Below are 12,907 nucleotides of genomic sequence, written 5' to 3' on the forward strand. Positions count from 1 at the left end.
AACCATGATCAAGCCAGAGCAGGGGGTGTGTTGATTGCAGAGATGACGCTGTCCAACGTGGCGATTGAAGCGCATGGGGATGTACGGGGTATGCAATCACATCTGGAGTTTTTCTCCGGACGAAGTATATAATATTGAGGTTGCACAGTTTCCCCTGGCTGAGACGGTGAACAGAAGTCGTGCATCCTCGCTTGGACTGCTGTGAGAATGTGCTTATTCGTGCTATATATGTATACTCCATGGCCCTGCAGGCTTAAACAACATCCTAGTCTGCCTGTACAGCTCGAAGAATAAGAAAGCAGGGGCGCCCAGGCGATCAGCCAATGAGAGATTGCTACAGCCTCCTTGCCCACCAGAGCATTGTGAGGACACAGCGCCCTCGCAGCTGTCAATACACTATGGCTGTTGTGAAAGGTGGAGAAGGGAGGCTCTTCTGCCATGGAGATGCGATAATGCCCTAAACCTATTCTTAGCAGGATGAACTTGTGCCATGAGGTTGTATGTACTCTACATCTATGTAATAGAGTAGATGTGCAACACGGGATGGATACATACTTATTGCTGACGAAACACGGAGAACGCGGAGATCATACAAGCTTATAACCCAGGCAGCAATTATTCACCGGAACTGGTTGCTTGCTTTTAGAAATAAGACACCGTCACCTTATATTTACTTTCCTAGCTTCACTGCTTATACAATTGCGATTGTTGATCAGTGGCCAGAGATTTTGGTAGCTGTTCAAAGCCCCAAACGGCTCCCAGCGTATTGTTTCCCTGTTTGTGATGTAAGAACGTTTCAACCAGTACTGCAAGGCAAGGGAAAAAAGGTACGCAGTTGCTGTGGCTAGCCAAGCCTAGATTGGATTTTTTTTTTTTACAAAAAGTATCAAAATAAGGGAAGGCTAGGGATGCGGGTGAAGATTTTTCTGTGGAGGGAGGCTGATGTTAAAAATAAATCGGTGACGCACATGGCGTTGGATGGTTGCATCCACAAGAAGCGAGGTTGTAATGTAACAAAAACAGATTATACATGTTGAGGAAAGAAGGGCTCTTAAGTGGTGATAATATAGGTATCCAAGCAGACGAGAGATTTGCTGATTGCTTGAGGCAGTTGATCAAGCAAAACATTCCGGGCCTGGAGTCAGTAATTGATCATTTCGAGTTGTTTTAGCTCCACACCACTGCTAGCCTAGCTGCTTCCGGCTTTAGCTTAGTTGAATCTTAAGCTGAAGAAAGGCAGAGCAGGGCTCCCCCCTTCCCTTCTTGTTGCCCCCTTTTATTTTTTTCTTGATAGACATCAATATTGTCTCGAAAATTTAAGGAATACTTCGTATACAAAGTATGAAGGAAAGAGGGCTCCCTTGCCTTATATTTGCGCAGGTATCCAGGTCCACAATCATCTATCCGCATCTACTGTTGAAGGATTGTAAGTTGGAAATGCTCCTGTGTGCTCCAGCTGCTATGATGTGTCTGGCCGCCGTTGTGGAGATAAAAATAGTCTTGGATGGGGTGAGCCGCAGACTGTCATAAATAGCACAGGTTCCCAACAAACAACCAACCTCCAGTCCGCACGAGCGGGAGGACCACCCAAGGAGTCCACAGCGCCATGGTATTGGGAGATTTCAGGACCATTAAGAGGGCCTGGGCTGGCTGAGTGGTGGCTTACCTGTGCAACGTATAAGTATCAGCTTTTTGAAGTCAATCTCCACCATCATAACTCCGCCTTCGTTTTATTGGTCTGCAGTATGGTGTCTTCTCTGGCTCCCACGCACGGTCTGTACAAGGCGGAGGTAAGTTTATGCCGAGTGTGAATGAAGCGTATAGTATGTAACGCGGTCTGTCACTGGATGGGCCAAGGCAAAAGCCGTTCAAGGGCCCTAATTCCCCTCAACCGACCGAGTCGGCTATCCAGCCTTCACATTCCATACATTTCACATGCGTCCTGTTCGGGGGATCATTATTTTTGGAGCTGACTTATTCATGAAAACCATCCATGGTCAAGCATGCATCTATCGCGTAAGGAGCAGATCTGATGGACGATGTAAGTAAGTAAAAATCTATTCTTTATTACAGTATATGAAATATACCTTTCCGGTTGGTCTAGGTCAAAAGCCTGGTTTATTGGTTTATATCCCATACGGGCTATATTAACGGAGTTGATAATCCACGTGTGCATCGCCTTTTGTTGACACGCGAATGATATACATAGAAACGTGGTATCCCACTTTGTTAGAGGGACAAATGAGAAAAGAAGTGGTTAGAAATTAAGTTGACAACGTGGCTGGATTTTTCGTTTGGGCTGTTATTTTTGTCGCTGGCCGCCAATGCAGGTGGTGCAAATAAAGACGCGGGGAGACAGTTGAAATACGATAGTACTCCTCAAGGGGAATTTCCCGTGAAGGAGCATTTATGGAAAAGGGGAAAATCTTCTAAAAGCTTCTTCTTCGTATATGAAGATCTTCCTTGGAACTTTTGTACTCCACGCTCGAGAATGCGTGATAGGCGTCAACAATCATTGTTGATGATAGAAGGAGCCGTATGCTCAGTATCAAAGTGTCACTGCAATTGTGATGGAACGCGGAGCGATGTGATATCTGCCGGGTCACCGGCATTGATACTTACGCAACCAAGCTGAAATTATGCAGCCATCCTTATTTTTTTCGTCGTAACTAGGAGCCAAATCTGTCAATTTTCACCGCCGCTCTGAGCAGGCCAGCGTCGCTTGGGCGGTATCGCGAAGAATCGATTGGCCAACAGCGGCTGACACTAGGCTTGGCGTACATCCGAGAAACCCATGCATGTATGATGTTTTTTCTTTTTATTGCATGGAATATTTTGTCACTGTGTTGCCTGCTCGGTATGAATCACTCCGGCCTTGGAATCGGTCATCTCTCTCCCTTGTCAAGATGCACTTTCGCCCAAAGAACAGACTAAAGAGAAAACCTGCGAGATATATGTAAGTAAGTATAGATGGTCGATACTAGGCCGATGTATTGAAAGAAATAATCCAATCATTGAGTAGCCCAGAGGTCTTAAACTTTCCCTATCCGGCAAGTTTGCAGTTTACAAATCAATCACAGCTCGTATAGCAATTTCCAGATCAGGTAAACGACGGCCGCTAACAAAGCAACAGGCCAAATCTTATTTTTTTTTTTTTTTTTTTTTTTCCCGTGCTGGAGACGATGCAAGGGGACTTTGTGGAAAAGAAAAGAAAGGCATCGCAGCTCTTGGGAGTATCAGCGGGCATCCGTTACAAAATGTTTCTTTGTTGCCTTTTCGTTGAAAACGCTTTTTGTTATCGCCTTCCGCAGAGGGATCGACAGTAGCGAAATGTCCACTACAAATGATTTCTTATCGCGTGGCAGGGAATAGCCATGTATGTGTGTATAGGGATTGTCACAAGAGAGGAATGATTCGACCCAACATTCGCTGTACCGGAACCCTCGCGCTCCCGCGTTCCTCCTCGTTCCGCAAGATCCAATCCCACGGGTCGATTCGCTTATTCTTGCTTGTGCTAGCCGCGGATATCTCAAGCTCAAGCAGTTGACTTGGTCAAGCCGGTGTTGGGAGGGGCGGGACGATGGATCTTTAGTTGCCACGGAGCTGTCGCACAGTCTCGTTTCGCGACGGACAAGGTCCTGGGGATAATAATAGTTCCCTCACGCAAACCTGAAACACCTTAAACTTGAAAATTTTGCGCTAGCTAAGCGGCTAGGGAGCAGGGATGGTCTTCTCCCTGGAGGGAGATAGATATCATCTGATGGGCAGGCTTACCCGCAAACTAGCCACCTTGTTTTGTTTTCTCTCTTTGCATTGCTTTTTTTTTTTCTCTTCTCTCGTCACTTCACCCGTTCCTCTCTCTCCCCCTCTCTTTCTGGCTTCTGGGTGAGAAGAGAGAAAAGAAATGGCATGCTTTTTGTTGTTGTTGAAGTCGTTTGAAGTTGGAACATGTCGACTTCCGAAAGAGGCAGGATTAGTCAGCAGCAGTGGGTTTGTTTTGACGACCTGCTATCAAGTTTCTCCCTTCACGAAGATACAAACAACATCATGTATTTACTAGTTATAAGCTGCTAACCGCAACATACCTGGTTCCTTTCTCGGGCTTTATGATGAAGACCAAGTAATCAATAGAGGGTGGAAACTTCATCGGAAGGCCTTGAAGGGCCCGTCCCGTGCAAACCCTGCCTGGTCGAGAGGTTTATGCGGTGTGCTGGGATGTTCATGGTGATGGGTAATGTTCATCTCTGTTCATGCAGTTCTCCTTCTCTCTTGTTGATTTTTGTAATCTCTACACTGCATATACATATATATGTGAAACGACGGATAATTTCCTGTCTATTTTTAAATTCCCCTGCTGATTGACTGGCACCTCGACGAGAAAAAAAAGGGGGGGCAGACGTTGCCTTGGCCATTGCGAGAGCTCTCTTGAGTGTTTGATGGAGCGAAGACGCAGATCAATTAGGCGTCTGCTTTGACAGGCGTTCACAAGGCTTCTTCAACCTCAACTTGTCTGGTCCGTCACACTAGCGGATGCTCATCAACTAAGGCTGGGATTGCCTGCTAACATCCCCAAGAGCCGCTACCAGCGTTCATCATGTTTGAAGTTTCAAGTTTGAGGTAACGCTAAATTACGTCGCTAATACATGGCTAGTAAGAGCGCGGGTTGAGACTGGCCGTGCGCCCAAGGTAGCAGAAGCTTCTACCCTCATCTTGACTTTCCAGCGGTTCATCCCTCTCTTTCTTTTCTGAAAACGATATGGACCTTTTTTTGGGGTGAAGAGCGGGGAGACTTGACTTTTTTTTTTATCTGCTTTACTTCGCTCCCGCTGGAGTTGAATCTTCCCGACTCGCCGGTGCTGAACTCTGTCTCTTTTCCCACCTTCTCGTTTCGTACTAATTACTCTCTCCCCATAGCCGGCAGTGTGGTCGAGATCTGTTCTCCACGCCGATATGAGATCTATGTCCACAAAATGGGCACTTTTGCTGTTGTGCTTATTTTGCCCTTTTTGCCCAGCTCCTGAGCTGACAGACCCAGGGTTCATTTTCCTTGCCAGATCGGCCTTTCTTTTTCACCCGTCTAGGATCCATCCCTAAGCCAACCATGCAATACAGCAAGCCAGCTGACCATGGTCGGCCAGCCGGTCGGTATCGGTATTTTTCCCATTTTGTACTCCATGTTCTCCGTTCATACGCCGTCACTAAATTCCCCCTGGACTTCTTTTTCTTTTCTTTTGCACATTTTCCTTTTTCTTTTTGCTTTTTACAACAACATACCTTATACTACCTCCTTTCTTTTTCCTGACCTTTTTCTTTTTTGTTCTTGCCATGTATATCAACTTTACCATGTAACAGATTTGGCTTATGCCACATGGTAACTAAGCAAGCGCATGCCTTTGGGCGCAGAAGGATGGCGGAATCCTTGTCCGCCTTCTCAGCCAAACGCCTGTTTAGCACAACTTCTCCGTCTCTTCTTGGATCCATCCCCCATACTGATTCCATCTGGCTTAAATCTTAATTCAAATTCCGTGGCTCCCATGTTACCATGTTTATTCACAGTGATAATCATGGTCTTAACCACAATGACAGACACCATCCCCTGCCACTGTGATCCTCCCTATCTTTATTTCCCTCCAATGGTCGTTCCCGCCGCCCGAACTACCTGGGTTTTTCCTCTTCCACCCCCCTTTTTATAGACGTACTAAACGTTTTAACGTCTTGGTTATCACCGTATGTACTCTTCCGCCTGATATACTTTCGCCTCCCCATCCTTTCCTTGCCTTGTCTTTCCACCCCAGCCTGGCTTTGGATCTCTTCTTCTCTGGTCTATTGCCCAACTCGACCTAGCGTGCTCCCCACCCTTGCGTCTGACTTGTGTCTGCTCCGCTTTCCCTCTCTCTTACTCTGCAAGCTTGCTTTTTGTTTTTATTTTGCTTCTTCTTCTTCTTCTTCTCTTGCTCCCTCTTTCTTTTTTTTTTTTCACTCTTCATTTTTGCTTTTGCTCTCATACCCTATGCCGATGTATATATCTTGACCCTGACCAGGATCATTCAGCAGAAGAAAAAAAAAGAGGGTCCCTATTCATCCGATACCCTTGACACTTATTTTATGGGCTTGGGAGTGGTGTTCCACCCTTTCCTATCTTCATTATATATCCATACACGGATACCTTGTTTTGCATCTATCATTCTTCGATCTCCATCTTCATCTCTTCCAATTAACCTCGTCTCAGCCGTTGCTCACCAGCTCGTGTTTTAAACCTCGTTGATATATAAGCGGCAGGGTCAAGATACCACGCTGTATCGGAGTTGCTCATAAATACCTGGCAGAGAGACCCCCTTCTGATCTGAATCTTGCCTTCAAGGAACAAGCAGGACCCGAGGATCCGGGGGACCAGCTTGTTGGAAGAGAAATACCAACTGCGATTTTGGCCGTTTTCCCTTTTGGAGCTTCCCTACGGACATCTCTGGCGGCAGCGGCGAGAAGCATAAGGCCCACGCAATATTCGAAAGACAACCTGAAGGCACGCCTGTGACACAATTTGATCCGACCCAGAGATCTAATCAGCCCGTTCCGTGTCCCCCTCTATCACTACAGCCCTGTTACTATTTTTATACTCGCCCCCCCTTTTATTTTATTTTATTTTTATTTTTGAAATTATTCATCTCAACGACCATATATCTCGTATTCCCTACCCATCTTTATATACTTTGATTCAACCTCCCCTCTCGAGTCCTTGTACCTTCTTCAATCACCCCATCCACTTCCACTACCGACTAACCAGCCATCTTCACCCGTCAATCCTTTCTTAATCTATTTCACAATGGCTGGACCTGGTGGCGGACCTCCTCGTAAGAGCCATACAAAGTCAAGAAAGGGATGCAAGACATGCAAGAGACGACATATACGATGTGATGAGACCATGCCACAATGGTAAGTCATGAACTTGTCTCTTCAGGTTTCATGGTGAGGCTGACTGGTGGAATTTAGCCGAAACTGCACCAAGCACAACTGCAGATGTGATTATATGGATAATGTCCTCGCTCATGATTCTGCCAACAATGCCAGAAGTCCGGATCTTCTCATGTCTCCGGAAATTGAACTAGAGATCCAGAACTGGCAGAAGTCTGGGAACCCTCCTTTCCCTGAGCTACAGCTTAGCTCACGGGCTTATTGGTATAAATTTTCACGAACGGATCTACGGCTCATTCACCATATTGCAGGTCTATCCATTGACCTTCACCGAAGAGGCTACAGCAATTGTACCGTATGGGCCCAGAAGATGCCTATGTATGTTTATCCATGGCTTAAAAAAGCACCGCATTTACGGTCCTCTAACATACTTACAGATTCCTTACCATTGCCTTGTCTAATGACTTTGTTATGAGTTCTATTCTGGCACTCTCTGCTTCTCACATTGCCTGGATGACTCAGAATCAAGATACCGAGAACCTTGCTTACCACCATCGAGGCGTTGCGATCAAGGGTCTTCAAGAGGCTATAAGTTCGTTCTCGCGAGAGAACTCGGATGCTATCCTCGCCTCATCTTTGCTCTTATCATGGCAGTCCACCGAATGGTAAGTCAATAATACTATCGAACGTATATCCCTCGTATGTTTGGTGTGATCACTAACGTTTTTATCATAGGAGAGGTTGGGCTTCCCTGCAACAAGGCGTTTCAACAGTAAGATAATTTTCACTCATCCCCCATATCTACTATTATCGCTGTGATGGAAGATTTTAACGAGATATCTTTTATAGGTTTTAAATTCTATGGAACCTTGGTGGAAGGAAGAATCAGAACTGGCTAGGTTTATGGACGGTCAGCGAGCTTTCCGAAGTGCTCGAACCCCCCTGACGCCAACATACCCAGGAACGTTGGCTCATTTCCAGAATGAAGATATAATGAGGCTGGATAGAGTTATTGTCAACCTACAAAACATCCACCAGCGAATCTCTCATAACCAAGAACATTTCCGCAGAGTAACTGATCTGCTCGCCTTCACTCAGCGATTGAGAGATGAGCTTCCCGTCCAGTCACCAGAGAAGGCATTTGAAAGGCTTCAGCCGCTACGAATCTGGCTTTTCTGGCTCCCATCGGCGATGCTGCGAGGTGGAGAAGCAGATCTAGGGGCTCTCGCCGTGCTGTCTCAGTTTTTTGGCGTTGCACTTGCTTTGGAACCTCTTTTCCCCGAATTTGGTGGTTCATATCTCGGCTCCATGGCGGTCAATCCAATCGAGGAGATCAGAAGAATTTTGTACCACAGACGAGCAACTAATCCGTTTGCGCCTGAGATCCAGCTCGCCCTAAGCCTGATGGATCTCCCAGCCGAAACTGTGGCCGAGTACCGCAGCCGTCTTCAATGGTCGCCAAGGTCATCCTTCGACGGATATCCTACAGGATCGCATAGTCCATATCATCATGCGCTTCCAACTCCACATCTGCCTAACCTACCATCTACTTCCGCAGCCATCGTCAGTCCTACCACCGCTGCATACCCTGCATATACCACATCGCCGCTCCACTCACCTATGACACCAGCAATCGTCGGTTCGCCATACCAGATGTCGAACGCGATGCTTCACTCACGTCGCCACTCACAAGTATACCCATCTCCCACACTTCACCATGATCCGGTAGAGGATCGCATTCCCGAATATAAACAGCCCGAACAGCCCGCAATGTTCAATCCCGCTTATCTGGGAAATCTTATTAACGGGGGCCCGACAATCGGGGCGGATTACCATGATTCCCCCCCAGTTAATGTGACAGGAGGGTTGGTCGCTCCGGAACTCTGCTGGACTTGATAACTAGATATCTACCCATCTACGTTATCAAGCCCTATCTGCACAATCACAAGCATACCCCCAGCCCATTCAATATAAAGCGCAACCTGACCACACCCCCTAAATCGAATGTAATCTCCCAGAAAATAAAAATATTAAAAAAAAATTTACAACAACCCCTGCCCTCCCCCTATTCCCACTTCTTGTACAAACATTTTTACTTCCCTTCCCTTTTTCTTTTCGATCGCTTGGCTATTATTCATACATTTTCCATCCGCTCTTCCACCATACTCCTATGAATAAAGGAGAAAATAACGGTCCGGCTGAGGTTCATGTTCTTACTTCTTTCCTCTTGGGAATATCCAGGCACCACCTCCATCTTCAACACCAACATCGCGCCAGTTCTTCCACCACCTCTGCTACACCTCCTACCTCCGCACCGAGACCGGCAAATACAATCTAGACTTGCTTTCGCCATAATACCCTTGTTATTTCTTGCCATTCCATATTCGATGATTTGACGACTTATCCGAGACAGTGTGACGGGGTATACATATAAAAGGGCCAGGGGATGACTGGGAATCATAGGCTTGTCATCCAATGACAAGAGCATTTGGCAAAGAAGTTCCATGTGTTTATCACTTTTCCTCCTCTTCCTAATTGTACAGCGTTTTTATACCGGTTCATCTTTTACTCAGGGGGTTTCTTGGTTTTACAGTTTAGATTGGGGCTCTTCAATTCTTCAACCTATATATATATATATATATTAATGTTTACATATTTACATATTTTTATATAACCTTCACTTTGGGAGATTACATCCCTTTTCAATACAACATCTTCTATGATGCTTCCTTTGATTCAGTGTAGGATTATGAGATGCTTGCTTTGCTGAAATTGTCTTGCATTATAGATCCTATATATGATGGTTGGCAGATACCACTACCCAGGGCGATTTGTCCCCCTCATTTCTGCTCGTTTGCTGGATGCTTTCTTTGCATCTTCTATCCACTTGTCATATTCCTCTACTCCTTGCTTAAGTTTCATATCCACGACTCCCTTCAGAAGCTGTCCGGTGAAGTCGATAAAGTTACACTTTCTCAGCGAGTTCTCCCAAGCCCAATTTGCTCTCTTCCTCTTCTCTCTATCCAACATTTCTTCATCTCCAATCTCTTGCGCGCTTATCCGCAGGTCCCTCACGACGGCCATGAGATTAAATCGAATCTCGCCTTCGGGGTACCGCCCAATTCGCCGTTGAAGGACTTCGATAACCTTTTCGGGGAATTCCTCAGAGCTACAGAGCCCATGGGTTATCGGATGTGGCTGCAGTCCATCCAGCTCGTACAATTTCCCATTGAATGGAAGGTAGGCAATAAAATGGTATAGCTCTGAATCTTCTTCGGATGGGGGTGGACGAGATGTTTCGTCGACAAAGGGCGAAGAGCGGGCGAACAGATTATGTGCGTTGCGAATGCGAGCCGAATTGCTCAAGGTCTCGCCTCTGAGATCAGGAGGGAACCCAGTGGTAAACTCTTTAAAGGAACGCAGCTCAGAGCCAATATCGATTCCACTTGCAGATGTCGACGGGTTGTCTTGGTTCAAGATAACAGATAATACTGCTTGTGTGCCGCAGGCATTTTGTATCGTCTGGGCGGCAAAGAAGAGGCCATTCTCAACCGCTAGAGGGTCAAATTCTCCATCCTGTGGGCTGGAAGTACTTCGTGATTGTCCGCTGATCCATTTGAACAGGAATATTACACCATATACAGGGCTATAGGCATGAAATTAGTAAGGAAATATATCTTTGGGGTCAACCGGATATAGTTTGGGTACCTTAGCGAGCGTATTGTGTCTGCGTCCAAAGATACTAATTCCTCAAATTGTACGTCCTGGACACCCAGGTTTTCTACCAGTGCAGTAAACACTCCCTAACATTAAACTGTGAGTATGCGATACGCAACCCTAGATTGACAGGTAACAAACCTCGTCTGACTCGATGGTGCTCCATCCCCCAGCCTCTTCAGACATTATTAGTATCTTTAGATTCCACCTTGCGGGCGGGTGCGTGCCGAGTAGTGATTGCGCGCTGTTGGCTGCAGATTATAACTAAGTGCAGACGGTCACTGAATGCGCCCTCCACTTATCTATCTTGGAATTGAAGTTGGTTCTCCTTCTCTCGCCGTTTCACCTTTTGGAAGTTTTGAAAATAATGTCAAGACAAACAAAACAAACATTGCAAATATCGGACTAAGTTTACCCCGGAATCCGCTCTATAAATAGCCTCCAGCCTCCTGAGGTATCTGGCTAGCTAGGTAGAGGTAAACAGAGAAAGGATATGATCAGAACCTATTGAGAGTTTGGACTACTGGATATACAGATACGCGATTAAACAGTACTTAAAGAAACACATAATAATACGCCGGGTAGAGTGCGGGCGGTTTCTATTTACAATGGTTCACATAGGGGTATAGTCTGTGATATACAAGAGGCCGGCTTCCAACATCCACCAAGCTGTTATTTCGTGTGCAAATTTTAGAATCGGATTTTCCAAGGGCATTGGCGCTTTGATATTGCTAGGTTGCCACATCAATGTCTGTGTCGTAAAGGTGATTTGATTTTCCTTTCTATCAAAGGTAGTCACCAATCGACCGCTAATGTGGTTTAGTTCCATAGCAAATTCGACCCTATTTTCTTCTCGGAGCACAACTCTATATCCGCCACAGACAATATCTCCTGGTTCGAAATTAAGCCTCTGGATATGGGATGCCTGGAAGCTTTTGCGGGCATGCTTATCACAGGTGAGGCTCAATGCATAGGCTTGAGGCATGCGCGAAAATGCAGTCATATTTCGTCGTAAGTACCGGGTGAGTATCATATCTTCAGCAAGTGATGGACATATATTGATGCTGGCAGTAGAGAGAGAAGCTATGTCGTAAAGTGCGCGAGTATGGCTTGAAGCATCCTTGTCTAGGGCAGATTCTGGTATTGACTTGATATCCTGGAGCGGTAGATTTGCTAGGGTGCCCGTTGAAGCGGAGTGGTGGACTTTGCGGCCAAGTCGGCTGTGCTGGTATAGGAGAAAAGCAGCTGGTGTGCCTACGAAAACGAGGACCGAAGCAGCAATTGTTGCTGCTTTCGGGTAGCGTTCGAGGATCTGAGAGATAATGTGCATCTTGCCTCCAGCGGGGAACGGCATCGTCAACAATACACTGGGGTTGGAGCTTGTGAAAGGGAAGTTCAATCGACCGAACCTGTGGCCAAAGTTGAAGTTATTTATAGTTGACGTTTTTTTACCCGAACGCTTTGCATTAAAATATGCAACAAGATGTGCAAGATGTGCATAAAGATCTAGATTAGATAAGAAAGCTTGGCCAAACTTAAGCCATCGCCATGTAGATGATAACAAGAACGTATTATATGTAGGAATATTTATGGCACTCTGAAGCTCGTTAGGTTGAAGAGAGTATCCATCATACGTTAAAAAGAGTTATGTTGCTGCAAACTATAGGTTTCATTTTCCTCCACATATGAAGGGTGGTACTGACAAATGAATGGATCAAGCTCTAGATAGTGTTATGAAATATCCATCTCTAGACCCTCTTTTAGAAGAGTAGGAAGGCCTTGGGCCTTGTATAATATCTCTGATGAACTTTGTATTGTTCAAGATCAAGTTCTCGTACAAACTGTTGGGTGAATCAGCCATGCTGCCTTTCTATATATCCTCCTGCAAGGATAAACATCGTAATTAGGAAGCAAGATACGCCAAATACGTATTCCCTTAACAACCGTGAGGTAGCCCCTTCTGAGGGGGCCTTGGATATATGTGCCCCTTACTATATTTACTTATACATGATGATTGAATTAAGATATGTGGGTCATCCATTTAAACTCGAGAACTAAAAAAACGAGTTGGGGCCTGGGCTCTCTTGTACCTTTATTAGAGAGGTAGTCTGGTCTGATAAATGCCCCGATTACCATGAAACATTTGTTCAACAAAACAAATCTGAATCTGGAACAAATTCATCTAATAGAAGCTACAAGAACAATGATGGAGAGTAAGTATACAGTAAGTAACATTCAGGGTATCATTATAGCCTCATTGCTCCTTGGAACGCCATTGATC

The 12,907-nt window shown here is 45.6% G+C and overlaps 4 protein-coding genes across 4 annotated transcripts; 2 read left to right on the top strand and 2 right to left on the bottom strand.

Moving 5' to 3' along the window:
- Window positions 1-1,030: 1,030 nt before the first annotated feature.
- On the top strand, window positions 1,031-2,020 carry MCYG_00066 (uncharacterized protein; the record flags this gene model as incomplete). The annotated part of the gene is made up of 4 exons (XM_002849916.1): window positions 1,031-1,140; window positions 1,389-1,509; window positions 1,689-1,790; window positions 2,003-2,020. 4 exons carry the CDS (start codon window positions 1,031-1,033, stop codon window positions 2,018-2,020), a joined length of 351 nt encoding a protein of 116 aa, XP_002849962.1.
- Window positions 2,021-6,820: 4,800 nt separating this feature from the next.
- MCYG_00067 (conserved hypothetical protein) lies at window positions 6,821-8,805 on the top strand (the record flags this gene model as incomplete). The annotated part of the gene is made up of 5 exons (XM_002849917.1): window positions 6,821-6,930; window positions 6,988-7,287; window positions 7,347-7,574; window positions 7,645-7,681; window positions 7,759-8,805. 5 exons carry the CDS (start codon window positions 6,821-6,823, stop codon window positions 8,803-8,805), a joined length of 1,722 nt encoding a protein of 573 aa, XP_002849963.1.
- A 921-nt stretch (window positions 8,806-9,726) lies between these two features.
- Window positions 9,727-10,812, bottom strand: MCYG_00068 (ubiquitin carboxyl-terminal hydrolase 2; the record flags this gene model as incomplete). Its single annotated transcript, XM_002849918.1, has 3 exons — window positions 9,727-10,555; window positions 10,618-10,712; window positions 10,768-10,812. The coding sequence occupies 3 exons, from the start codon at window positions 10,810-10,812 to the stop codon at window positions 9,727-9,729; spliced, it is 969 nt and encodes a 322-aa protein (XP_002849964.1).
- A 427-nt stretch (window positions 10,813-11,239) lies between these two features.
- Window positions 11,240-11,980, bottom strand: MCYG_00069 (conserved hypothetical protein; the record flags this gene model as incomplete). The annotated part of the gene is made up of 1 exon (XM_002849919.1): window positions 11,240-11,980. One exon carries the CDS (start codon window positions 11,978-11,980, stop codon window positions 11,240-11,242), a length of 741 nt encoding a protein of 246 aa, XP_002849965.1.
- Between the last annotated feature and the right edge of the window lie 927 nt (window positions 11,981-12,907).

The sequence above is a fragment of the Microsporum canis genome, genomic scaffold, assembly GCF_000151145.1.
Source record: "Microsporum canis CBS 113480 supercont1.1 genomic scaffold, whole genome shotgun sequence".
Taxonomy (NCBI): Eukaryota; Fungi; Ascomycota; class Eurotiomycetes; order Onygenales; family Arthrodermataceae; genus Microsporum; species Microsporum canis.